This window comes from Engystomops pustulosus, chromosome 4 (assembly GCF_040894005.1).
Source record: "Engystomops pustulosus chromosome 4, aEngPut4.maternal, whole genome shotgun sequence".
Lineage (NCBI taxonomy): Eukaryota > Metazoa > Chordata > Amphibia > Anura > Leptodactylidae > Engystomops > Engystomops pustulosus.
Window position 1 is genome coordinate 215,816,181 of NC_092414.1, and position 27,675 is coordinate 215,843,855.

Here is a 27,675-nt window from a genome sequence, read left to right on the forward strand (position 1 = left end):
AACTGGCCCTAAATTTGAGCTTTTCTCTTTTTATGTGCATTGTTTGTTGTATTATAAATGGAAAGTAGCTATTCATGAATTCAGTTTCACAATTATCGAGAGAACTAGTCTGTATAAATAATGAATTTGGCGCAAACAGGGTCTATGTCACAGTGCCTTGCATTGTCCTATGTTTGTTTGGTGCAATGAAAAGTCGCAAAACAGCATTTGCACCACAACTGCGCCAAAACCACGTCAAACATAGACAAAATCATCAATAATACATCTGCCCCATATCATTTTACAAAAGTAGTAAATAAAGACAACTTGATGATTACCCCCAACTTCCATCTTAATTACTCTGATATACATTGAGATCACACAACTTCCTGTGATAAAATGTTGAACTGGTTTTTATATTTTAATTGATTTTTTTAAATCATTGAAATCATTTTCTGACCATCTTTTAGAGCACAAAAAAAGAGCACGGAGGAAGCATCTACTCACTTTCTCAAGTGAAAAATAAACCCAAGTCTCATCGATGATTATAATGAAATTATAATCACCATCAAATGCTCTTACAATGCCCTGGGACACCTGTGACTGAACGTGCCCCAGTCTATAAAAGTGTAGAGCGGTTATGTAGATACAGAGGAGAGAGGACTCGAAGGCCACGGGAATCGTAAGTCTAAGACATATTACTCGTAGTAGGATCCTAACACATTATCCAATACTAACATAATGTTCTATATTCAGAGTTTAGCAATTTTAACTTTAAAAATGTATCCTCAAAAATATTTTACATTATAATTTCACAACAATGATTAGTTAACTGATTAATTTAAGGGACATATATTTCACAGATCAATACAATTGGAGAGAATATAATATAAACCATGCTCCAGTTTAATTTCTTTTGATGACTATTTCATATTGAAACATTTTTTTATTACACAGTAATAAGGAATCATAAAAAAAAGTTCAAAAAAATATCAAAACTTGTACATTATCATCATTCCGATTTTGTAATAAATATAGAAATAAAAATTCAGAAACTTAGCGCAAAATATAAGATGGATAAAATTTTAAGTTTAAATTTAAAATCCTGATACTGTGTTTTGGTGATAATTTTAAAAAATCGGTTAAAAAGGAAGAGAAAAAATGTAAAATACACATAAATTACTATAACAATTGTATTAAATAAAATCTACCAATGCAAAACATTTTAACACATTTTTTTCTGAAAATGGAAATTGCCTATTTTATTGCATCATATTTATAAAAGAAACACAATAAATTGAAATAAAATGTAATGAAATAAAAAATATATATTTAAAATGTTTACATATAAAGTTTTTGGAAATGAATTCTGGGCCGAGCCTGTGGATTTCTTTACAGGTAATTATTACCTTAGGAAATGTCACCTATTTCTACTAAAATGTATTGTGTGATTTATGCTTTATTTTCACAGTCTATCCAAGTCAATGGAGAACTTCTATATGAGTCATATGTATGTAGCATTTCTGACAGCCCTCATGTTACACTTCACTTACTCCACGGGGCAGATGTGTAGATTGCCCCCTACCTCAGACTTAGATGGAATAAGGCAACCTGGAGATGTGATGATTGGGGTTGGATTGCCTATTAACTCTGACCAGATCTACCAGAAACTTTCATTCAAAGTCCAGCCACAGAAGACAACATGCAGATTGTAAGTAGGTCTGATTCTATAATGGATAATGAGTGACATAATATCCATATCTCCATGTCATACAATTTACCATACAAGGTCCAATCAGGTTTTCAAATTTCTTTCGTAGAGAACATGGATCATAGCTGAGGTTCAAATCCATATCATGGTCCATTGAGTCACAAGACAACTCCAAACTTGGAGCCAAAGTTGGAGACAAAAAGTACAATGAAATATTAAGTTTTAAGTTGTTAATTGTTAAGTTGTTGAGTTAAAATTCACAGAAATATCTTGACGTTCTTTCATATAGAGTGTGAAATCATGAGAAAAAGAAACCCAACCTCTTTGAAGTCTATGGTTTTGTAGATAAGGAGAGAATAAACATTAGGATCTTAGAAGATCCCTTATGGTCTCCTATGCCTTCACTTTTAGCTTTTCCACCAGAAATGTCTTCGATGGCGTTCAGAAAGGGTTTTCGTGTATGTGTGTAAATGGTAAAGACCATATAAATAAATTTCAACACAAATATCCCCCCTTCCAAACAAAAATAGACCAACCCATGAAAGACAACTGCAAGCTGATAAGTTATTTTACCTCTTTTATACTCCATCTTGGGTTTTTTTGCAAGTATTTTTAAGCATCTACAAGTTTATCTATGTGGCCTTATGCTAAGTATTCAATTAGTCGTCCTAGTTACAGCAATCTCATATAAGGAAAGTTTTGATAATTTAAAAAATTAATTTCCCAATGGAAAGTAAACATTTTATATTTTATTTAGGACAAGCTTATAGAATTATAATTATTAAGAAAATCTAAGCAATAAATGTGAATTTTTTTTAACAAAAGTTGTGATACTTCTGTTGTGTGAACATTTGAAAATTTTGAAAAATGGAAATAAAAAAATACATATAAATACAAATAACTTTGCCTTCAATAATATAACCTAATGTGTTGATGGGTGTATTTCTTAATTTGATTGACAGATTTCAATTAACCATACATTATCCCAACATTGGTAAAACCTTCAAAATGTGGCCTTTGGATCACTGTTACTGTTCCTGCCTTCCATGCAGTAGGTCTAGGGTTTAAATCTTATCTTTGATAAGGCAGCAGAAAAGAATCTTAATAATTGATATAGTATTCTCACAGGGAGGTCCTTCCTCCTTAAACCTGAATGGGGTATTCAGGTATGAGCATACCCCTTTAATTTAATTAATCTGTCTTATATATACATTTCTTGAATTGGATATTATTAAAAAAATGTCCCTGTGTGAAGATATTTTCCCATAAATGTAGTAATATGGTCCCTCAGAAATTAGATTGTTTGTCCTTGGATACGACCACTGCTGTTGAAGTGATTGTACAAAAAAAAATGTTTTTGCATATAAAATGATAAGAATTCACTGAATTTTTCACAGCCATCCTGTGGTAATTGCCACTGAATCCAGGTTGTCAGTCAGGGCTTACCAGGGCACTACCAGAGTGCGAGGGTGGTCATATCCAAGGACAGTTCTCATTTCTATGGGAAAACATAGCTACGGTTATGAAAATTATCTTCAGATAGTACATTTTTTTCAGATAGGTACATTTTTTAAAACCATCGAAATGAATAAATGTATGTATGAGAATAATCACAAAATACATTGAAATGTTAAACACTTTCTTAGATTTACATTTTTTATTTCTTGAGGGTTCAGTATAGAATATTATCACAGGTTCCAGACATTCCTGTTTCAATTGAGGAAATCAACAAAGATCCCAATGTTTTGTCAAACGTGACATCAGGATTCCAGATGTACGAAACATGTAACATAGCTCACTATGATTTACAAGCGGCTTTACAGTTTCTGACTGACTCCAGGACCTCGATCACCGACAACCAGTGTACTTCTAGATCACTGTTCACCACTGCTATTGGAGCCACCATTTCATCCAATTCAGTCATCTTAGCACATGTTTTGGGGGCCTTCAGATACCCGCAGGTAAGAACCTTGGTGTCCCTCATACTATCAGAGTTGCTCTTCCCGCACCCTTGTATAGTTTATAGATAGGGCCATCAACTTTAATTTACTTTACCAGCTGTGGGTTGTAGAATTGTAAAACCTTCTTTAACCTCTTTAAGTCTTGGTTTGTGATTATGCTACTTGTTCAATCCTCTCTAAACAAGGACTGGATTTCCAAATGGGAGACAAATCCGATTTGTGTCCTTATTCATGTATTTAATTTGTCTTCATCCTTGACCCTTTCTTGACGCCACCAAACAAAACCTCTATCCTGATGTCAAGTCGAGGCAGAACCTACATTTTTCTAATTTCAGAGTCTTTAACGATACATGACAGGGGTTAGTATAAATATCCCTTTAACAAAAAGCGATTGTTGACCACTGTTACTATATTGTAAAACTGAAGTTTGCTTCAATTTTATGTTATTGAATATTTACTCGTTTGTCTTTTCAGATCAGTCCGTTCTCCAGTGTTTCAATCTTAGGCAACAGAAAAATGTTTCCATCCTTCTTCAGGACTCTCTCGAGTGATTTTATCCAAGCAAAAGGATTGGCACGGCTTATTCTCAGTTTTGGCTGGACTTGGATTGGTCTTGTAGCTCTTAACAATGATTATGGTCTTCAGGGAATTCAGCCAATAAAGGAAGAAATTGTGAAATCTGGAGCCTGTGTGGCCTTCATTGAATATATTCTCCTTGGCCAAGCCGATCGCAATGTCCCACGTATAGTGAAGACCATTAAAGAATCCATTGCTATGGCTGTGGTCATTTTTTCGAATGAAATTGAATGTGTTCCTTTAATAAATGAGATGGTGAAGCAAACTATTACAGGAAAGATTTTTATTGGGAATGCTGGATGGTCCAGGTCCGTGTTGTTGTCCTCAAAACAATATTTCCCAGCTTTATCTGGAAGTCTTGGCTTAGCCGCTGAAGATTATGTTGTCCCCGGATTAAGCCAATTCCTGTCCAAGATCCATCCATCTACATCTACACCTACAACATGGACCAAGATGTATTGGGAGAAAGTCTTCTCCTGCCAGTTTCTCCCTCAGAACCAAAATGTTTCCTCAATAAACCCAGTGAGGTTGTGTACAGGATCAGAACGTCTGGAAGATGTAATGAACAATTCCAACTACATATCCAGTTTAAAATCAACATATTATATGTCTGCTGCTGTCCATGTCATAGCTAAAGCTTGGGAAGATCTGAGAAGTTGTAAAAGTGGTGAGGGGCCATTTTTCAATGGGACCTGTGCAGATTTTTTGAATTTCAAACCATGGCAGGTAATTATACATACAATAGAGTCAAACACAATAATGTATAATATTGCCAACGAAGCATCCTGAAATATGTTAATACTAGGAAATAGTCTGGTATGTTGGGTCTTCAAAGTCGTTTACAATATTTCTTCATAGAGAGAGAATGCTGATGGCCACAGTGATGTCATCGTTCTTGCTTCCGATGAACCTGAGTAGTCGTGTGACATCAATTCTGGCCCAGGTGGTAAACAGTACAATGGTTGCATTGCAGGAATGGGATTTTTTTTTATTCTTGTCTACACTCCCATCCCATTAAGGTGGTTTGTGATTTTCTTCTTTAACCCCTTAAAGAGGACCTGTCACCCTAACTAACATAAATGCATGTGGAGCAGCTTATTCAAGTAAGAAGCTCCTAGCGCTACCCCATTTCTAATACCAAGATCACAGTGGTCTGGCGTATTCATGAGGGAGCAGTGCGAGGAGGCGGTAACTGCCACATAAAGGCAGGCAGTCACGCTGGTCTATGGCGTGAGGGGCGGTGCGGGGAAGAAGCAGCGCCTCGGACCACCCCCTCATGAATACACCGGACCGCTGTAAACTTGGTCTGGCATTCCGAGGCTATGGCGCTGCATTATCGGAGGGTTTTCGTTAAAGCTAGCATTTTATCACTGCTAAAAATGGGATAGTTCTAGGAGCAGCTTATTTTAGTAAGCAGCTCCTAGTGAGTTTTTAGGGTGACGGGTCCTCGTTAAGGACTCAGGGTTTTTTAATTCATTTTTGCTCTCCACCTTCAAGAATCCATAATTTTTTCATTTTTCCTTGTACAACGCTGTGTGAGGGTTTATGTTATGCATAATAAATTTTACTTCTCAGTGAGGTTATTTATTATTCAATGCTTTGTACTAGGAAGCTGGAAAAAAATTCCAAATGTGGTGAAATTGTCAACAAAACACATTTAAGTCACTTTCTTTTTGGCTCAGTTTTTATAACTTTTACTGTGCGTTAAAAATAATACTACTTAGTAGCAAAACTTCAGAAACCAGACAGCCTCGGGTTTGACAAAGACCCAATGCTGTCATGGCAACCAATCGCCTCTCCCCAATGATGTCCCAGGGAGCGGCGCTCGCAACAAAGAAGGCGGCTCCACTCGTGGCATTGAAGGGGTTGAGCACCGATTGTGGGTGTTAGCATTGGATGTTTGCTGCCCATAAGCCCTCTTCACATAGACTCCACACCTATGCACCGTACATGTACGGCACAGAGTGTGAAGGAGTCAAAAAAATACTACGATAACATGACTCTATGATTCTTCCAGTTTTTCAGAATTGTTGATGGTGAGATCTTTAATGATAATGTTCAACCAAAGCTTCATCTTTTCCATTGCAGCTCATTTACTATATTCGAAGGGTCCAACTTGACATTAACACTGGGAAATACTTTAATGATTATGGGGATCTTTCTGGATTTTACAGTATTGTCAACTGGCAACTAAAAGCAGACGGGACCATGACACAAGTTAAAATAGGCAACTATAACTCTAAGCTCCTTCCTTCTCAAGATCTGACCATGAATTCAGATGTCATCATGTGGAACCTGGGGAGTAAACAGGTGGGCAGGTATAGAGATTATAAAACATACATTTTGACAAGATATGTCAGTGGGATTTGGTGTTTACTATGAAGGGGGGGTTAACATTAACCAATAGAAGGATATAAAGATAGAGAAAAGGCAATGAGAGAGGTTTATTGTGGTGATGAAGGAGCAAATGATGGAGTTGTCAATAGGGATTGAGGGATAAGAACATATAGGTTATTAATTGAGGGAGGTAAAGAGACTCCTAAAAAAAAATTAAAGGGTTTGTCTGAGTGTTTTAACAGGTGGGGGCTGTAAAAAACCTGCACGCCTTGTCACGCCTTGTCCTGGACCGCCACCCACCAAAACAGTGCCGTAGCCCTGTTTGTTTACAGAGGCAGACACACTCTGCTCCGTCAACTTCCGCCCACCTGACATTCCCACCCATCCCCTGCCACTGCGCCCCATACATACTGAAACCAATGCTTTATCCGGCGCCAGGACAAGGGACGGGTGGGCATGCCAGATGGGAAGAACTTGTTGGAGAGGTGCATGTCTCTTTAAACTAACAGGGGATAGAAGTAGGGACAAGAAAGAGAAGAAAAGTAGAGTATGCTACAAATCGATTTCTGAGGTCACAATTTTATTTGCTATGATTACCCCTGGTGCCTTTACTTGTCTTAATCTGGGAAAATATATATTTTTTCATATTGTGTGACATCACGTCCATGGAATCTTCAAGTCATAGTATCATATTTTTATGCCTCCAGTTCCCATCCTCACGCTGTAGTGACAACTGTAACGTAGGATTCAGAAAGGTTGTCGAGCAAGGGAAACCACTATGTTGCTATGACTGTATTCCATGTCTACAAGGAGAGATCTCAAATCAAACAGGTGATACTCCACAGCGGTCTATATGTATCACAAGTGCAAACAATGAAAATGGTCCCAGAACCCAAACCCCTATACCCAGCTATATATGTGAAAATAGCAAACAAATTCTTTCATGCAAAGTAGACCTTCCAAAACTACCATCAAATCCAAACCTTGAATCATTTATTGGGGGTACTTTACTAGCCCCACCATTCTTGTCCCCACCATATCCTAAGCATCTATACTATCAGCTGAGAGGTGCTAGACAGTCTTCTCCAGGCCAGGACCCCCACCGGTCAGTAGAGATCCAAGCATGCTTACTGTGTGCCAATTTATGGAATGCCAATAATCTGCACTGATAGCCCTGGAGCTACAGAAAAACTTCCAATCTGGAATCAGTGTATTTCTACCTCTGATGTTGCAGTTGGTCCCTCTTGAATGGTCTTTTTCAGGATAACCTACCCTGAAAAAGAGGAAACCTACCATCAGAAATCTACCTATTAAGGTAGATCGGATGGTAGGTCCCCAGTGATATACTAAACCCTTATCTATCTTAAGATAATCCTAGAATACTTTGTACACTAAACGACAGTTTATCTAACCACTTTGCTAATTTTTGGCAGAGGCTACTGAGGCGTGGAGTAGCCTCTCCGGGTATTTGGAGCAAAGGCTGCTTCATGGCCCATTAGCCTCTGCAATCCCTCTGCACCTGCTTGTTCCAAGAACATTGCTGCCTTGCTTCTGCATCATCGGCTCCTTCGGAGCTCTGCACATGTGCTGTAGCCACAGCTTTGGAGCCAATGGGTAGCCAGAAATTAGCATATTAGTTAAACTGTAGTTTAGTGTAGAAAAGATTCTAGTATTTGCAAAAGATAGATTAGGGTTTAGAAGGTCACAAGAAACCTACCATCAGATCTAAATTAATAAGCAGATATCTGATGCTATTTTCCTTCAATTGTTGGGGTTGAGGAGACCAATTTCTGGAGTAAAGGTAACCCTTAATTGTTTATGGAGGTCGTGAGCCAAATATACTAGTGTGAGCGCATCTGATAAAACTTAGCTGATAAGAAGAGCTCAAGAAGAGGAAGTAACATAATCAGGAGTAGCCTCACAAGCACATACCCTGTGAATAGCCAGAAGGTTAGTTGGGTGAGGATAGTGGAAGTTTGGATCTCTTATTGACTGTCATGTTGTCCAATATGGCAAGGATATGAGAAGCATGCCTTTGGAGGTTCAGTGAATAGCTTAGTGATCACCAATAGAAGCAAATTTACCAAAAGTAACTACTGTTTACCAGTTTTATCTAACAAAGAACTAATTGGCACAAAAATGAAGACCATAGTCCAGTAAAGAGAAAGGCAATGTAAGAGGCAGTTCACTTGCTTAGTAAGATCCAGAATCCTAGTCAGTCCAGTTAACTTAACTGATTATTGGTGTACAATGTGCAGTAATAAAGTTCAGCACCCTCTGTAGCACAGCCTTGTAGGCAGTCCAGACTCAACCACCCAACTACAGGGTCGGAACAGGACATAATTTTGAACTGGATAGATTCAAGATGTTCTCACCATGGACTTCATGAAAACATAGATGAGCCCATCACTATATTTTGTGTCTAAAGCATAGATTTGTAACAGTGGGGCAAATAAAGAGGGGTCTGTAGGGCAGGTTCTCATTATACCCGGCCCAGCCCAACAATATTGATCCTTCCTCCCACTTCCCTCCTCTTTATCAAGCCTCTCACCAATTTCAATCTCCTTCCACTCCATGTTTATGTAACCTACTGGTGTCCAGCAAATGGAGATATTTGATCTTGTTCCTATAGGATCTTTGATTATGTTGATAATAACATAGTGCTCACTCTCTCGCAGGTCCTATAGATTCACTTGTAAATTGGGTATAGATGAAGAAGCTTATTGTCCCTGAGATGCATAACAGGTCCTTTTGCCACAGGAAATACAATTACTCTACGATTCATTTTGTTTTTCGCTGCCGATTGTGCCAAAATTTCTTCTCCCTAGCTTCCCGCTCGAACATTTAAAAATCCTTCACTTCCAAAAAGAAATAGGAAGAACCTAAGCAACTTATTTCTCTTAGATATGGTATTCATTCCATCTGTTTGATTGTAATGTCTCAGAGACTTTTTAGTAAACAAAGGGAAATAAAAAGCAAATTATTTTTTTTTTCATCTATAGATTCCTTGAACTGCTACAGATGTCCATGGAACCAATGGCCTGATGCTGAAAAATCCAGGTGTCTTCCAAAACCTATAGAGTTCCTGTCTTTTGAAGACCCATTAGGGGCTTCCGTAGCGGCCACCAGCATAGTGTCCTCTTTTGTGCCAGCTGTTATCTGGGTTTTTTTCATCTACTATAAACACACACCACTCGTGAAGGCCAGTAACTACTCACTAAGTTGTCTTCTACTGCAATCCCTCAGTCTCTGCTTTATCTGCTCTCTAGGATTTATTGGTTATCCTGATCATGATAGATGTCTCCTACGTCAGGTGTCTTTTGGTCTGATCTTCACTCTCTGTGTTGCATGTATATTGGCTAAGACTATTATGGTGGTTTTTGCTTTCATGGCCACTAGACCAGGAAGCAATCTAAGAAAATGGACAACCCTAAAAGTCTCCTACACAATTATTCTTATTTGCTTTATTTTACAGTTAATTTTGTGCATCACCTGGATGTCGGTGGCTCCTCCATTCCCACAATACAACTTGGAAGCTAAACCAGGTCTCATCATTGTAGACTGTAACAATGGGTCATCTGTGGCCTTTTGGGCCATGCTTGGTTATCTCTTTCTTCTGGCCACCATAAGCTTCATAGTGGCCTTCTTGGCTCGAAAACTCCCAGACAGTTTCAAAGAAGCCCAGTTTATTACATTTAGTATGTTGGCCTTTCTTAGTGTCTGGATATCTTATATTCCGGCCTCTCTCAGTGCTCAGGGCAAATATACAGTGGCCATGGAGGTATTTGCTATCCTGGCATCTAGTTGGGCAGTGTTGATCTGTATGTTATTCCCTAAATGTTATATTTTAATGCTTAGACCAGAGTTAAACTCCAAAGACTATCTCATGATGAGAAATAAGAACAGAGATGCTACAAGTAGGTTATAGACCTGTACGAATAATAAATGTACAGCAGATGCCAGTATAAAAAATATTTATGTTCTGGAATCATGTGTGATATTTGATATATTTATATATATATATTTAAACACCATATATCATGTGCTGCTCTCTTGTACTGTACATACTATAAACCTCAGTGAAGGAGAGTGTATAAATAAAAACGATGTAAAAACACTGCATCCATTCAATGCCCTAGTAGAAGACTACCTGAAGAATTGACAAACAATATGGTACTAAGATCTCAGCAGGTGCTACTGAAGGGAGGAACATAAGTTGACACAGGGGACTATAGAATAGAGATCAAAAAATGAGGAGACTACAGAAAAGGGTGCATGAGATATAGCCTGCCAGCCCACTGTAGTATATAGCCTGCCAGCCCCCGGTAGTATATAGCCTGCCAGCCCCTGTAATATACAGCCTGTAAGCCCCATGTAGTGTATAGCCTGCCCCCTGTAGTATATAGTTAGTCCCCTGTACTATATAGCCTCCCAGCCCCTGTAGTATATAGTCAGCCCCTGTATTATATAGCCTGTCAGCCTCCTGTAGTGTATAGCCTGCCAGACCCCTGTTCTATATAGCCTGCCAGCCACCTGTAGTATATAGCCTGCCAGCCTCTGTAGTATACAGCCTCCCAGTTCCCTATAGTAAACAGCCTGCCAGCCCCTTGTAGTATCCAGCCAGCCAGCCCCCTGTAGTATACACCACCCTCCCATACATATTACAACCACCCCACCACCACCAATACCCCCATACACATTAGCACCAACCCCCCATACACATTACAACCCCCCACACATGCACATTACCACCACCCCCATATTCACATTACCATCCCCATAGTATAATGCCTCCCAGCTCCCTATAGCATAAAGCCTGCCAGCCCCCTGTAGTATCCAGCCAGCCAGCCCCTGTAGTATCCAGCCTGCCAGCTCTCTGTAGTATATATAGCCAGCCAGCCCCCTGCAGTATACACCACCCTCCCATACACATTACAACCACCACTCCATACACATTACCACCACTGCCCCCATACACAGTAGCACTAGCCCCCATACAAATTACCTCCACCCCACACATACACATTACCACCATCCCCATATTCACATTACCATCCCCATACACATTACTACACCAACCCCCCTTACACATTACCACACACCCCCATACACATTACCACCACCCCCATACTCAATACCACAACCACCACCCCCATACACATTACCACCACCGCCCCCACACATACACATTACCATCACCGCCCCCTGTAGTATATAGTCTGCCCCCTGTAGTATACAGCCTGCCCAGCCCCCTGTAGTATACAGCCTGCCCAGCCCCCTGTAGTATATAGCCTAACAGCCCCTGTAGTATATAGCCTGCCCCCTGTAGTATATAGTTAGCCACATGTAGTAAATAGCCTGCCAGCCTCTGTAGTATATAGCCAACCCCAGTAATATATAGCGTGCCACCCCCTTGTAGTATATAGCCTGCCAGCCCCGTGTAGTATATAGCTTTCCAGCCCCCTCTATTATACAGCCTGCTAGCCCCCTGTAGTATATAGCCTGTCAGCCCCATGTAGTGTAAAGCCTGCCACCCCCCTGTTGTGTATTGCCTGACAGCCCTCTTTAGTGTATAGCATGCCAGCCACATGTAGTATATAGCCTGTTCACCCCTGTAGTATATAGCTTGCCAGCCCCATTATTATGCAGCCTGCCAGCCCCCTGTAGCATATAGCCTGTCAGCCCCATGTAGTGTAAAGCCTGCCATCCCCCTGTAGTGTATAGCCTGCCAGACCCCCTGTAGTATAAAGCCTGCCAGCCCCCTATATTATGCAGCCTGCTAGCTCCCTGTAGTATATAGCCTGTTAGCCCCCTGTAGTATATTGAATGCCAGCCCCAGTAGTATATAGCCTGCCAGCCTCTGTAGTATTTAGCCTGCCAGCCTCCTGTAGTATATAGCCTGCCAGCCCCCTCAATTATACAGCATTCCAGACCATTCCAGCCCCATTATTATGCAGCCTGCCAGCCCCCTGTAGTATATAGCCTGTCAGCCCCATATAGTGTAAAGCCTGCCATCCCCCTGTAGTGTAAAGCCTGCCAGCCCCCTGTAGTGTATAGCCTGCCAGACCCCTGTAGTATATAGCCTGCCAGCCCACTGTATTATGCAGCCTGCCAGCTCTCTGTAGTATAAAGCTGTTAGCTCCCTGTAGTATATTAACTGCCAGCCCCAGTAGTATATAGCCTGCCAGCCCCCTGTAGTATATAGCCTGTAAGTCCCCTGTAGTATACAACCTTCCAGCTCCCTATAGTATACAGCCTGCCTGCCCCCTGTAGTATCCAGCCAGCCAGCCCCCTGTAGTATCCAGCCTGCCAGCTCCCTGTAGTATACACCACCCTCCCATACACATTACAACCACCACCCCACACATACACATTACCACCACCCCCATATTCACATTACCATCACTACCCCATACACATTACCAAACCAGCCCCCCCATACACATTACCACACACCACCATACACATTACCACCACCCCCCATACTGATTACCACCACCAACCCCCATATACATTATGAACACTGCCCCCACCAATAAACATTACCACCACCGCCCCCAGTAGTATATAGCTTGCCAGCCCCTTGTAGTATATAGCCTGCTCCATGTAGTATACAGCCTGCCCATCCCCTTGTAGTATATAGCCTGACAGCTCCTGTAGTATATAGCCTGCCCCCTGTAGTATATAGTTAGCCCCCTTTAGTATATAGCCTGACAGCCTTTGTAGTATATATCCAGCCCATGTATTATATAGCCTGTCAGCCCCCTGTAGTGTATAGCCTGCCAGCCCCCTGTTGTGTATAGCCTGCCAGTCACCTGTAGTATATAGCCTGCCAGTCACATGTAGTATACAGCCTCCCAGCTCCCTATAGTATACAGCCTGCCAGCCCCCTGTAGTATCCAACCAGCCCCCTGTAGTATCCAGCCTGCCAGCCCCCTGTAGTATACACCACCCTCCCATGCACATTACAAAAAAACCCATACACATTACCACCAACACCCCCATACACATTAGCACCAACCGCCCCATACACATTACAACCACCTTCCCATACACATTACCACACCAGCCCCCCTATACACATTACCACACACCCCCATACACATTACCACAACCCCTATACTCATTACCACCACCACCACCCCATACACATTACCACCACCGCCTCCAGTAGTATATAGCCTGCCAGCCGCCTGTAGTATATAGCCTGGCACCTGTAGTATACAGCCTTCCCAGCCCCCTGTAGTATATAGCCTGACAGCCCCTGTAGTATATAGCCTGCCCCCTGTAGTATATAGTTAGCCCCCTTTAGTATATAGCCTGCCAGCCTCTGTAGTATATAGCCTGCCCCTGTATTATATAGCCTGCAAGCCCCCTGTAGTGTATAGCCTGCCAGCCCCCTGTAGTATATAGCCTGCCAGCCACGTGTGGTATATAGCCAGCCCCTGTATTATATAGCCTGCCAGCCCCCTGTAGTATATAGCCTGCCAGCCCCCTGTAGTGTAAAGCCTGCAATCCCCCTGTTGTGTATAGCCTGCCAGCCCCCTTTAGTGAATAGCCTGCCAGCCCCCTGTAGTATATAGCCTGCCAGCCTCCTGTAAAATGCAGCCTGCCAGCCCCCTGTAGTATATAGCCTGTCAGCCCCATGTAGTGTAAAGCCTGCCATCCCCCTGTAGTGTAAAGCCTGCCATCCCCCTGTAGTGTATAGCCTGCCAGCCCCCTGTAGTGTATAGCCTGCCAACCCCTGTAGTATATAGCCTGCCAGCCCCCTGTATTATGCAGCCTTCCAGCTCCCTGTAGAATATAGCCTGTTTGCCCCCTGTAGTATATTGACTGCCAGCCCCAGTAGTATATAGCCTGCCAGCCCCCGGTAGTATATAGAGCTTACAATCTGTGAGGGTGATGGGGTGACACAGGAGGTTACAGTCTATGAGGATGAGAGAGGACACAAGAGCTTACAGTCTATGAGGATGAGGGGATGACTCAAGAGCTTACAGTCTATGAGGATGATGGGGTGACACAAGAGCTTACAGTCTATGAGGATGAGGGGTGACACAAGAGCTTAGAGTCTATGAGGATGAGGGGTGACACAAGAGCTTACAGTCTATGAGGATGAGAGGTGACACATGAGCTTACAGTCTATGAGGATGAGGGGGTCACACAAGAGCTTACAGTCTATGAGGATGAGGGGGACACAAGAGCTTACAGTCTATGAGGATGAGGGGGACACAAGAGCTTACAGTCTATGAGGATGAGGGGGTGACACAAGAGCTTACAGTCTATGAGGATGAGGGGATGACTCAAGAGCTTACAGTCTATGAGGATGATGGGGTGACACAAGAGCTTACCGTCTATGAGGATGAGGGGGCGACACAAGAGCTTACAGACTATGAGGATGAGGGGGTGACACAAGAGCTTACAGTTTATGAGGATGAGGGGGTGACACAAGAGCTTACAGTCTATGAGGATGAGGGGGTCACACAAGAGCTTACAGTCTATGAGGATGATGGGTTACACAAGACTTTTATTTTCACACAACCATGTACAATTATTTTGGGGGAAGGGAGGGAAGTTCGCTACTGGTTTCCAATTGGGTCCATTCAATTCAATTAACTTCTCTAATTCAGCACTAGACACTTTGATGAAAAGGCCGTCTAGTCTTTGTATTTCAAACAGCAGTGCGTGCAAATTGTAACAACATTATTATGTTAAGTTAGTAGAATACTATTAAAATTCCCATAACCAAGGGAACTGTTGTATTGTTTTATCTTGAAAACAGATTTCCACATTGTAATGAGATGCCATAGAGAGGAGTTTATCCTATTTTTATTTACTATATTGTTTTTATTTATTGTTTAAATCAATTATTTTGTTAGCAATCTAAAAAATATATAAAAATCTATCAAAGTGCATGAAAAAGGCAGTGAGGTAACATCTGCTCAGTCATCACATAATTGTAAAGTGAAAAATCCCCTTTAGATAACCCTAGGTCACAACGATGATTATAATAACATTATCGTAGCAGAAAATTATACTACGATGCCCTGGGGTGACCCTGAACGAGCGCTCACCAGTCTATAAAAGAGCCAGAGAGGTTACTTAGATACAGAATCCTAAAGATCGTGGGGATTGTAAGTATAACACATATCACTCTTAGAGAACCAATTATACAATTACTGTACAATATTGTGCTGTAAATCTTTATCAAATCACTAATAACATATTGTACAAAATTAGCAGTTTTGATCAAATTAAACTTTCTTAAAATATAAAAACATTCTGCAAATAAGTTTCATTAAGGTAATACTAATACAAGCTAAGTGATAAATAGAGAATCCAAAATCTAAGAAATAAAAATTCCACATTTCCTCTTAAAATTCTTCATTTTTTATAATATCCACAAAAATGATGAATTCATAATAAATAATAATAAATAATAGAATTTGTCCAAAAAATATTGGAATTTCATATATTGCTGTCACATTCCCACATTAAAATCTTAAAAGCTTAAAATCATAAAATTCATTTTGACAAATTGAAAAAATTTAATTAAAATTAAAAAACAAAAATAATACTTTTCATAATCTTCAATAGCTCAACAGCTTTCCTAGTCTTTAGTGTCATAGTTATCATGGTATAGTCAATGATTTCAATTTTGAAAGATTAAACAAAAATTGAAAATACACATAAAATAAAACTTAAGATACTAATTATATATTGCATACCTCTGATGTTATAATCTTTTTAAACAAATTGACACCTGTGATTCTCCAGTACACTCATCATATTGTACTGCTCACTTAACTGCAATGCTTTTCATTCCAGAGTTATGGTATTTTCTGTTCCACAGATACTTGGAAAAAGTATTCTTCAATAGCAGTGAAGAAGGTGGAAACTAACCTCTTCTGTAACTGCCTTGAAGCTGAGTCAAATTGAGTTAGCCCTCACTTAGTTAATGGCACCATTCAGCAATTCAGCAGAAAATACCATGAAATTCCTACAAGTAAATCCACTGTATAGTGTACATACAGAATCTACAGCATGGTGACTAGCCTAACAGCTTTCTTCACGTGGAGGAGCATGCAGCCTGTTATAAGTAATAGAAACCAGCAGTGACATACTTATAATCTGTGCTTCGTGAGCACTAAGATTTTATAGCTTATCTGCACTGTGCAGAAAATGCACAGCACTCCCTTCCCCACAGAGCAAAATGTAGTTAAGGGAGTGCGGAGGCGTATATGACAGCATAAGGTGCAAAAAGAGACAGAAAGTTCTTCAGAATCACAGAATGGAATGAAGGGCCTTATACTGAAGAGGAGAGATCTTTTACCTCAATATTCTGAGTAGGAGACTTTTGCATTCACAGCACTGAACACAATCAGCTCCACTACTGCCTCTCAGCTACACACAGAAAGGACAGTCATATGACCTTCCCCACCCTCCTCCTCTGTGAGCAAGAAGCAGTAGCACCTCCTTTTCTGTATGTCCGTATCTGTGAACTACTCAACGGATGATAACAAAAATCAGCACAGCCAGCAGACACAGCTAGGACAGAGCAAGGCTAAACTGAGGAGGATAGCTAAAAATTGCTGCACAAAGCTAATCAAGATAATAGGCAAAGTTGTTCTACATAACAATACAAAAATGTAAGAGTCGATCTTTAAATGGTAACTAAATTGAGTGATGCATTCAAAACATTAAAGAGCAAATGTTATTTTTCAAGATTATTATTGTACTTTTATTTTTCAAGATTATTATTGTTATTTTAAGTAATAGAGAATTATATATAAAATGCAAAGCGAATATTTTACAAATGAAAAAAAAACAATAAATTGCAAATTGTTATTGTAAATGAAATGCAAGAATTGATTCACAAAGTGTATATAAAGTTCTAATTTCATTCGAGGAAACAAATGTGACCGACTCTGTAGTTCTGTGTTGTGTTATGTGAATTTGGTGATGATGTTTGTTTTTTATTCATAGCATAGTCAATGGAGACCTACTATACAAGCCATATGTTTATAGTATTTCTGACTGCCCTTCTCCTATACTTCATATCAGTTATTAACTCCATGGGCCAGATGTGTAATTTGCCTCCTACCTCTGGCCTAGAGGGGCTATGGCAACCTGGCGACATCATGATTGGAGTTGGATTGCCTATTAACTCCGATAAAGTCTTCCAAAAGTTTACGTTCAATGTTCCACCACCCAAGACGACCTGCAGATTGTAAGTTTTATCCTTTGAAAATATACCGGTACATCAAACAACATTAAACAACTCCCATCGTTGGGGCAGGAAATGTACATGGTCATCTGGTCTTGACGAGGCTGAACTTGCCTCTCCTATCCAATAAGAGGGTTGGGGGCATAGTATTATGGTGGATTGTCGGACCAAGCTGTCACCCATTAGTAATTGGCCACAATCTATAGGTTTCACCTTTTTGACTGTATATATATTTTTATCTGTGTGTCCTTTGCAAAACAGCGGAGAGCAGTGAGATACCTTTAGAAGCACATGGGTGGTGGTGTGATGGTGGTGGTGGGGCATTGTTTGTACAGTCATTAACTCTGCTTTCACCTTGTATTTTATAAATTGATGTTTTAAATACCCCCAATTTTTAATTGAATTGGTTTTTAAAAGTTTACATTTTTATTATATTAATCTTTCTGTTTTTAAAAAAATATATTTCTTTTTTTTTTTTTTTTTTTTGAAGATTCAACCTGGAATATTATCACCGGTTCCAGACATTCCTGTTTACAGTTGGGGAAGTCAATACTAATATTTTGTCAAATGTGACTCTTGGATACCAGATGTATGACACATGTAACATACCTCACTTTGAATTACAAGGAGCTTTACAGTTCCTGACGGACTCTAGGACCTCTATCACCGACAGTCAGTGTAAATCTAGACCGCTCTTCACTGTTGCTGTTGGGGCCACAGCTTCAGCCAATTCAATTCTCTTAGCTCATTTTTTGGGGACCTTCAGATACCCACAGGTAAGGAACCTTCCAGGATACTTTTTCGATCATTAGGCGACAGCTGTGTCACCACCACAGTTGCTTGTATTTCTTTCCCTACACCGGTCTCCTATAAAAAGTTGAACATGTCTTCTCAATTTCTATAACCTGCTATAAATCTATAAAAGTGACTGCACTTTTTTTCTATTGTCTTCTTCGAAGTTGAAGTGGATTTCTTCTTTCTTGACCAAGTTTTTTACTTTATGTAAGTGACTTCTTCATGTTTCGACCCATATTTTAGACTAGGGTTGTGTTTACTCTCATCTGTTAGACTCTATGATGAATATTTTTGAATTTTTTCACTAGCACTGACATTGGAGAATAGTTTTTTCCCTGACCTCCATCTACGGACAATTACCTAGACAAACCAGTTCCCTTTATGATGCTGACAGCGTGCATAAACATTAAAAAAGTCCATAGCTGGGACTTCCATTTGGAATAGAAACTAGTTTGGCTTTAATCCCACATCATCTCAATAGGCTTCTTGAAGGTCATTCTAAGAGCAAAAGAGGCTGCCTTCAAGATAACTTTGATGCCAAGTTTTCTGTATTCCACCCTGGAAAACAGATTTTCCAGAATCCATAAAGGAGTATACACGGCTCTAAACACCTACTAATGTGGCCTTTTGATGCCAATCTTCCAAAAGGAGAATAGTCTCTTCCTTTCCCATTGTTCACTCTTTTCATTCTTGTGAGAGCCCAGTTCTGGTCCAGTTAGGGAGGCTCTGATTGTTGACAACTGTCACCTGATGGTTGCCATAACCACTTGATAATTCTGGCTTATTCTAGAGTCTTGACTCTGCAAGTCTTTACTGTGGGATTTGCTAGTACTTGGCTAGATGTTTCTCAGTAGTTTCCCTAAACTTCTTCTCTCAGAATTAGATGCATCTACTCTTTCCTTTATGGGTCCTTACATTGTTTCTTCTCCTAGTCTTTTTTTTTGTCCTGGACATGTTATGGAGACTATGGGGCTCCTTTACTTAGGGTCCATCGGACGCATACTTGTCGATTTCCGTTTTTCGCCGAATTGCCCCGGGATTTGGGCACGCGCAATCGAATTGTGTTGCATCGGCGCCGGCATGCACGCAACAGAAATCGTGTGTGGGGGGGCCATCGGGCATCCCAACGGATTCGGACAAACCGGAGAATTTAAAAACGCAATTGTGTCGCAAGATCAAGCACTCACATGCTCCGGGAAGAAGCAGGTGAACTCCGGCGGACCTCGGCGGGGAAGCGACGGATGCAAGAACTCGGCGCACGATCTTAGTGAATCGTGCCGGACCTGAATCCTCTTTGCACAATGCACCGCGGGATCACGACAGGTAAGTAAATCTGCCCCTAGAAGTCCGTGTGGAGACTTACAGCCAAACAATCTGGTAAAATTTCAAGATATTAAATATACTTTTTTTCATTTACAGATTAGTCCATTTTCCAGTGTTTCCATCTTGAGTGACAGGAAGATGTTTCCATCCTTCTTCAGAACTCTCTCAAGTGATTTGGTCCAGTCTAAAGGATTGGCTCAGCTCATTCTCAGCTTTGGCTGGACCTGGATTGGTCTTGTAGCTCTTGATAGCGATTATGGTCTTCAAGGAATTCAGCCAATAAAGGAAGAAATAGTTAGAGCTGGAGCCTGTGTGGCCTTCATAGAATATATTCTCCTGGGTCAACCAGATCGTAATGTCCCACATATAGTGAGGACCATAAAAGAGTCCACAGCTACGGTTGTAGTTGTTTTTTCTACTGAAGTTGAAATCCTTCTAATTGTAAATGAGATGATGAAGCAGAATATCTCGGGTAAGATTTTTGTTGGGAATGCGGGATGGACCAGATCAACGTTATTGTCTAAAAGTCAATATTTCCCAGTTTTATCTGGAAGTCTTGGTTTAGCAATGGAAGAGTATGCTGTCCCTGGATTAAGCCAGTTCCTGGCCAAGATCCATCCAAATACATCTACACCGGCAACATGGACCAAGATGTATTGGGAAAACGTGTTTTCTTGCCAGTTTCGTCCTGAAAACCAAACATTTTCTTCAGTAAACCCAGTGAAGATGTGTACTGGAGCAGAACGTTTAGAAGATATCAAGAACAGTTCCAATTACATCTCAAGCTTGAAAACAACTCATTTTATTTTTGCTGCTGTCCATGTCATAGCCAAAGCTTTGGAAGATCTGAGAAGTTGCAAAATGGGTGAGGGGCCATTTTTTAATGGGACCTGTGCAAATATTTTGAATTTCAGACCATGGCAGGTAATTTTATGTCCATATCTAGTTATTTTCTTCTGAAATAAGTTCATACTGGTTAATGTTGACAGTAAATTGTGCATAAAGGTTCTTTTAAATTTCTCCTATAATATGCTAATATAAGGCGGGATTTCCATGCTGACCAGCTAAAATATGGGCCTAAAATTATAGTATATAACAGTGATGGCGAACCTTTTAGAGACCGAGTGCCCAAACTACAACCATGACCCACTTATTTATCGCAAAGTACCAGCACAGAAATTTAATTTGTGATTTATTCTCCCTTCTCTGTCACAGTTTTCATTGATATCAGCCCCTGAGGACACCAATAAGGCAGAAAATAGTCCCAGGTACAGCTGTCACTTTAAAATAGCTCTGTGCACAGCAAGTCCTGGGCTGTCTGGGACTGCAGGAAGATACCTGGAGTCATCTCTGGTGATGGCCTGAGTGCCCACAGAAAGGGCTCCGAGTGCCACCTCTGGCACCAGTGCCATAGGTTAGCCATCACTGGTATATAATATAAGTCTTCTTAAAGCTTGTAATCCACCAAAACACAAAAATTCTATGGGGTATTAGCAATGTTATGGCGCAAAAATCTTGGATTGTGAGTGTAAAGATGACTTGAGTATAATCAATGGTGTAATTTCAACCACTTCTTCTTTTCATTTCTAGCTCACTTACTATATCCGGAGGGTCCAGCTCAACATTAATGTGGATTCTGAAAATTCTTTTAATACTTTTTACAACTGGCAGCTGAAGGCAGATGGGACTACGACAAATGTAAAGATAGGCCACTTTAATTCTAAGCTCCTTCCTTCTAGGGCTCTGACCTTGAACTTAAGTCTCATCAAGTGGAACCTGGGAAGTAAAGAGGTGTGCATGTATTTTTTTTATTTCCTAATTAAATTGGGGGTTTCTCGGCAGAAATTTCACTTGACAATTGAATTAATGAGGAGAAAGCAGGGATATGGATGAGGTTGGGGGCTATAAGGGATTATAGGGTATTATAGGGAGAACAGCAGGGTTGGGCCCATGTTTATATTAAAACATAATGGGGCTCATTTACTTACCCGGTCCTGTCGCAATCCAGCGGCGCGTTCTCCAACGAGGATCCGGGTCTTCCGGCAATTTAATAAGGTCATGCGCCCGATGTCCACCAGGTGTCGCTGCTGCGCCGAGGTCCACTGAAGTCCGCCGGAGTTCACCATCCTATACCTGGTGCATATAAGCGCGTGTCAAGCGACACGTTTTTTTTTTATCCGTCGGGTTTTCCTACGGCCACGCTCCCGATTTTTGTCGCATGCAACCCGGCGCCGATGCGCCATAATCCGATCGCGTGCGCCAAAAACCCGGGGCAATTCGGCACAAACCGGTAATTTTTGTGAAGTCCAACGAAAAAGAGCGATTCGGGCCCTTAGTAAATGTGCCTCAATGATGAGCCCCCCCAAATCCAACAGAAGACAATCCAACTTGGAAGTGCCATATAGTTTAATTTATAGGTAAATGCTATGGGTTATTAAATGTTATTAATAATATATCCTAGATAGGAATGCGCACATCCATTGTGAATGAAGGATGGACCCTCAGAACCATCAGCTATGGAGGGCTCCTGGTATCTAATGCAAGAAAGTATAAAGAAGGAGAGAAGCAAAGAGTGAATGAAGGAAGGATAGAGTCAGAGATCATAACATCAAAGCAAAAAGAGAGGGATGGACAAACATTTGTGCAACAACTGGTGGATATTGACAAGTGGGAAACAACTCCCTTTGACAGAAAGTCCATCAAGTCAAAAATTACAGACCAACGTTGCAAAATGACCAGGAATAGGACCTGCTCTGTACCTCACAATGCAGATATCTGGCACATTTTGAATGTGGCGAGTTACAGGGTTCGCAGCATAAATCACCAGACCTTGATCATCCATAAGAGAAGCCTATGGGGTCTGCTATGGACCAAGCCTCACTGGACCATGACCATTCATAACAGAAGGCTATAGGGACCATGAGATTGCCACAATTTGTACAGTAGTTTGCTTAAGGCCTTACTGAGGACTTAGTGAGTATGAGGACCAAGTAAGGGAAGGGGGAAAGTAGGAGAGAAGACACCTGCACAAACCAAGGGAATGCTAGTAATTCAATTCAATTCAGTTTTTAAAAAATCCAAAAAGATTATTTAAATACTTCACTAACATCATGTTATTTTTCTGAAGTTAATGCTTCCTTGGTGTCTTATTTTGAAGATTTTTTCACCTACCATTGATGATATCTTTGTCATAAGATGAAATGTTTCTTATCTCCAGGTCCCAATATCACAATGTAGTAACTCCTGTGCCGTGGGATTCAGGAAAGCCGCTCTACAAGGGAGACCAACATGTTGCTATGCTTGTGCCCCATGTCTACAAGGAGAGATCTCAAATCAGACAGGTGATACTCCACAGCAGTCTATGGGGCTCATTTACTTACCCGGTCCGAGGAGTTCACAGAAAGTGCGTTGTCCAACGATAATGACCTCTGCCGCGATTCACTAAGATCGTGCGCCCGATATCCTTCATGTGTCGCTTCCCCTCTCAGGTCCGCCGGAGTTCACTATCTTCTTCCTAGTGCATGTAAGTGCATTGTCCATGTATAATGCGCTGTGCAGGGAGTCACTAAGATCATGCGCCCGATTTCCTGCATGTGTCGCTTCCCCTCTCAGGTCCGCCGGAGTTCACCTTCTTCTTCCTGGTGCATGTAAGTGCATTGTCCATGTATAATGCGCTGTGCAGGGAGTCACTAAGATCATGCGCCCGATATCCTGCATGTGTCGCTTCCCCTCTCAGGTCCGCCGGAGTTCACCTTCTTCTTCCTGGTGCATGTAAGTGCATTGTCTGTGTATAATGTGCTGTGCGGGGAGTCACTAAGATCCTGCGCCCGATATCCTGCATGTGTCGCTTCCCCTCTCAGGTCCGCCGGAGTTCACTATCTTCTTCCTAGTGCATGTAAGTGCATTGTCCATGTATAATGCGCTGTGCAGGGAGTCACTAAGATCATGCGCCCGATTTCCTGCATGTGTCGCTTCCCCTCTCAGGTCCGCCGGAGTTCACCTTCTTCTTCCTAGTGCATGTAAGTGCATTGTCCATGTATAATGCGCTGTGCAGGGAGTCACTAAGATCATGCGCCCGATATCCTGCATGTGTCGCTTCCCCTCTCAGGTCCGCCGGAGTTCACCTTCTTCTTCCGGGTGCATGTAAGTGCATTGTTTTGTGACAGAATTTGAAACTTAAATCCCGCGCTCAGTCCGAATCAGTCCAATTGTCTGACGGCCCGCCACCCAATTTCTGTTGCATGAAAACCAGCGCCACTGGGAAAAAATCTGATTGCGTGAGACACAATCCCAGCAAAAACCCCTGTTAAATACCTGTCCAAGAAGTGCAAACCCTGAAAAAATAGCGAACAGTCCGACAAAAGTGCGATCCATGACCCTTAGTAAATAAGCCCATATGTGTACCTAAAGGAATGACTTTTATACATTTAGACATTATCATAAGAAAACAATATGTAGAGTTTACCATGTGGTTTCAGATCAGTATAGCTGTAGAACATCATTGGTCTCACTGTAACCTAGTTTCTAGCTTTACTGAGATATTGGGGCACATTTACATACCTGTCCGAGTTGCGACCCCAAGGGGCGTTCCCCGACGATGATGCACTGTGCCCGATATCCTGCATGTGTCGCTCCCCGCTCAGGTCCACTGGAGTTCACCATCTTCTTCCCGGTGCATGTAAGTGCATGGCTTGTGACACAAATTTGAATGTTAAATCCTGAGCTTAGTCCGAATCCATCAGATCGTCCGACTGCCCGCCCCCCGATTTGTGAACTGTGAAAGCTGGCGCGATTGCGACACAATCCGATCACGATCCCCGATAACTCAGGAAACCCCACGAAAATGCGGCCGTGGGACCCTTAGTAAATAAGCCCCATTGTACTAACAGTTGTCAATTTGTTGTCTCATCATAATCGCTTGTGCTTTCCAAGGCAAGATAAAAGTAAGAAAGAAAATCATTGAATTAACAAATAAAATGTATTTTCTTCTATAGATTCTGTAAACTGCTTCAGATGTCCCTGGGACGAATGGCCAAATCCTGAAAAGTCCAAGTGTCTTCCAAAAACGATACAGTTTTTGTCTTATGATGATATATTAGGAGCTTCCTTAGCGGCCACCAGCATATTGTCTTCCTCCATCCCAGCTGTTATCTGTGGTTTGTTCATCCACTATAAACACACACCACTCGTGAAGGCCAGTAATTACTCACTAAGTTGTCTTCTACTGCAATCCCTCAGTCTCTGCTTCTTCTGCTCACTAGGATTTATTGGTTATCCTGATCATGATAGATGTCTCCTTCGTCAGGTGTCTTTTGGTCTGGTCTTCACTCTCTGTGTTGCGTGTATATTGGCTAAGACTATTATGGTGGTTTTTGCTTTCATGGCCACTAAACCAGGAAGCAATCTGAGAAAATGGACAACCCTAAAAGTCTCCTATACAATAATTTTGATCTGCTTCCTTCTACAATTAGTATTATGCATCACTTGGATGTCAGTGGCTCCTCCATTTCCACAATACAACTTGGAAGCTAAACCAGGTCTCATCATTGTAGAATGTAATGATGGGTCACCCGTGGCCTTTTGGGCCATGCTTGGTTATCTCTTTCTTCTGGCCACCATAAGCTTCATAGTGGCCTTCTTGGCTCGAAAACTCCCAGACAGTTTCAATGAAGCCCAGTTTATTACATTTAGTATGTTGGCCTTTCTTAGTGTCTGGATATCTTTTATTCCGGCCTCTCTTAGTGCTGAGGGCAAATATACAGTGGCCATGGAGGTATTTGCTATCCTGGCATCTAGTTGGGCAGTGTTGATCTGTATGTTCTTTCCTAAATGTTATATCTTGCTGTTTAGACCAGAGATGAACTCCAAAGACTATCTCACAATGAGAAATAAGGATAAAGTAATAAAAAACAGATTATATACAAAGTAAACCATCTATATGTATATGATTATAACAGTAAAATATTGTAAATGTTAATTTTCTTGAATAAATTGAGAACATTTTTGACACTTATTACTCCACCAAGATGGAAACTTTCTTTGTGTGACTGTCATAATTATATATGAAAGTGATTACCAGGGGCGTAACAATTGCAGTTGCAGAGGGTGCTACCGCGACCAGGCCTGTTGGGGGGAGGGCCCGGGAACACACGGCTAGGTCATAATTCACTGATGCGTACCTCTGGGCTAAGGTTGACCAACTATTGTATGCCATGGTTTCACAGGGGTATCTGGGGGCAATGTGGCACTCCAGAGCAGAGGCAGTATGGAAGTACTTACCACAAGGCCTCAATGCTAGAAACCAACCTTTATCAGATCCTAAAGATATCCTGGAGACAATACAGCTCAAGTTGGAAGCAGTCATGATGTCTCATTCATGAAAGCAATGCTAACTAAACACTGTTGGTGCTGTGACACTAAATTGCCTTCTGCTGGTCAATTGGTTTGGGTAGAGACAGGAAAGTGTGATGAAGGAGCCCCTCGTGTCCTGAAGGTGAACTATGCTCTGGGATCTGCTTGTTGGTGGATCACAAAATCCTGTCCACTGGTGGTCTCACTGGACCTACCCTGCATGACCTCAAGTAGCCACTACTGTACTTCAAAAACCTCCCTACTGTTAGATCAGAACAGCTTAGATGGTGACAAATTTGATTAAACAACCATCCTGCTTCACTATGGGGCACTTTACTAAGCGCTTCGCGCCGCACTTTTGTCGGACTGTGCATGTTCTTCTAGGCTAAAACGGCTTTCACAGGTATTTAAGAAGTGTCTGCGTAGTGATTGTGCATGTGAACCTTTTGTAGCGCAGCTGCCCTGGCTTCCATGTCACACAAATTAGGAGGCATGCTGTCGATCGGTCTAACTGATTCGGACTGGGCCCTGTATTTAACTTTAAAATTGTGTGAACGCCCTATGTTAAAGGTGCACCACCAAAAGATGGTGAACTCTGTCGGACCTGAGCGGGGAAGCGACACATTCTTTATTTCTGGAGTATGATCTTAGTGAATTGGTTGCACCAAACATGATACACAGACAATTGTCAATACAGACTGCCCATTTCAGCTACCCTGTAGACTGTCCAACCAATCAGGGTCATACACAGTTCATAGCAGATAGGGAACACAGTCAGTGGACAAGTCAAGGGTCAATCATTAGGAAAAGATGCTTTATGGGTGGCACTAAGGCACTTTTTGTCTGGCAAAAAGTATTATTTTCAAGTTTAACAGTGTGTGGCACTATTACTTTTAAAGATCTCACTTGATGGCAATATCAGGAACTCAGAATAGGTGAATATTTATATATATACAGTGACCCAGGTGCAAGCCTGGGGCTCAGACATAGTACATCGAAATAGATCCAGAAAACAGCAGCACTCTGGGATTCAAAGTGAAAGCTTTTGTTCTTTGTTCACCATATGTCTCTTAACATACAGAGTCTTTCTCAAGCCACTTTCTCTTGGAAGGGCTCTGAAACATTGTGACTTATGGTGATTAAAGCACAATAGCCTTCGCTTTGAATCCAGGAAAGCTGCTATTTTTTGGATAAATTTATATATAGATATATAAAGATTTATAAAGATTTAAAGGGACAGTGCGCCGCTAATTGGCACTGGCCATTTTCTAAAAAACTATTTAAGCCTGCCTCTTCCTGCAAACCCTGCCGGATCTGTGTGCCTCGAGCTGTTGAGAAAGCTGTGTTTGATGCCTTGCGCTATTATCATGATTTACCGTTGTGACCCCAGTTCCGTTTCTGACTTTACTCCTTTGCCG

General features: G+C 41.3%; 2 protein-coding genes across 2 annotated transcripts; both read left to right on the top strand.

Annotated features, from left to right (window-relative positions):
- Window positions 1–3,462: 3,462 nt before the first annotated feature.
- LOC140128593 (extracellular calcium-sensing receptor-like) lies at window positions 3,463–16,463 on the top strand. Its single transcript, XM_072150291.1, has 6 exons — window positions 3,463–3,651; window positions 4,126–4,953; window positions 6,316–6,537; window positions 7,272–7,395; window positions 9,567–10,481; window positions 16,390–16,463. Exons 1-6 carry the CDS (start codon window positions 3,463–3,465, stop codon window positions 16,461–16,463), a joined length of 2,352 nt encoding a protein of 783 aa, XP_072006392.1.
- A 1,239-nt stretch (window positions 16,464–17,702) lies between these two features.
- On the top strand, window positions 17,703–27,386 carry LOC140128594 (extracellular calcium-sensing receptor-like). The gene is made up of 8 exons (XM_072150293.1): window positions 17,703–17,791; window positions 18,279–18,564; window positions 20,003–20,830; window positions 21,497–21,604; window positions 22,368–22,661; window positions 23,115–23,247; window positions 24,901–25,805; window positions 27,339–27,386. The coding sequence occupies exons 1-8, from the start codon at window positions 17,703–17,705 to the stop codon at window positions 27,384–27,386; spliced, it is 2,691 nt and encodes an 896-aa protein (XP_072006394.1).
- Window positions 27,387–27,675: the final 289 nt, after the last annotated feature.

Coding starts and splice junctions, on each gene's coding strand:
- LOC140128594 (XM_072150293.1), top strand. CDS start 17,703: ATGATTGGAGTTGGATTGCCTATTAACTCCGATAAAGTCTTCCAAAAG. Junction 21,605..22,367: donor CAGATGGGACTACGACAAAT/GTAAAGATAGGC, acceptor AATATATCCTAG/ATAGGAATGCGCACATCCAT. Junction 22,662..23,114: donor CCAGGAATAGGACCTGCTCT/GTACCTCACAAT, acceptor TGAAATGTTTCT/TATCTCCAGGTCCCAATATC.
- LOC140128593 (XM_072150291.1), top strand. CDS start 3,463: ATGTACGAAACATGTAACATAGCTCACTATGATTTACAAGCGGCTTTA. Junction 3,652..4,125: donor GGGCCTTCAGATACCCGCAG/GTAAGAACCTTG, acceptor TTGTCTTTTCAG/ATCAGTCCGTTCTCCAGTGT. Junction 10,482..16,389: donor TAAGAACAGAGATGCTACAA/GTAGGTTATAGA, acceptor TTTTCATTCCAG/AGTTATGGTATTTTCTGTTC.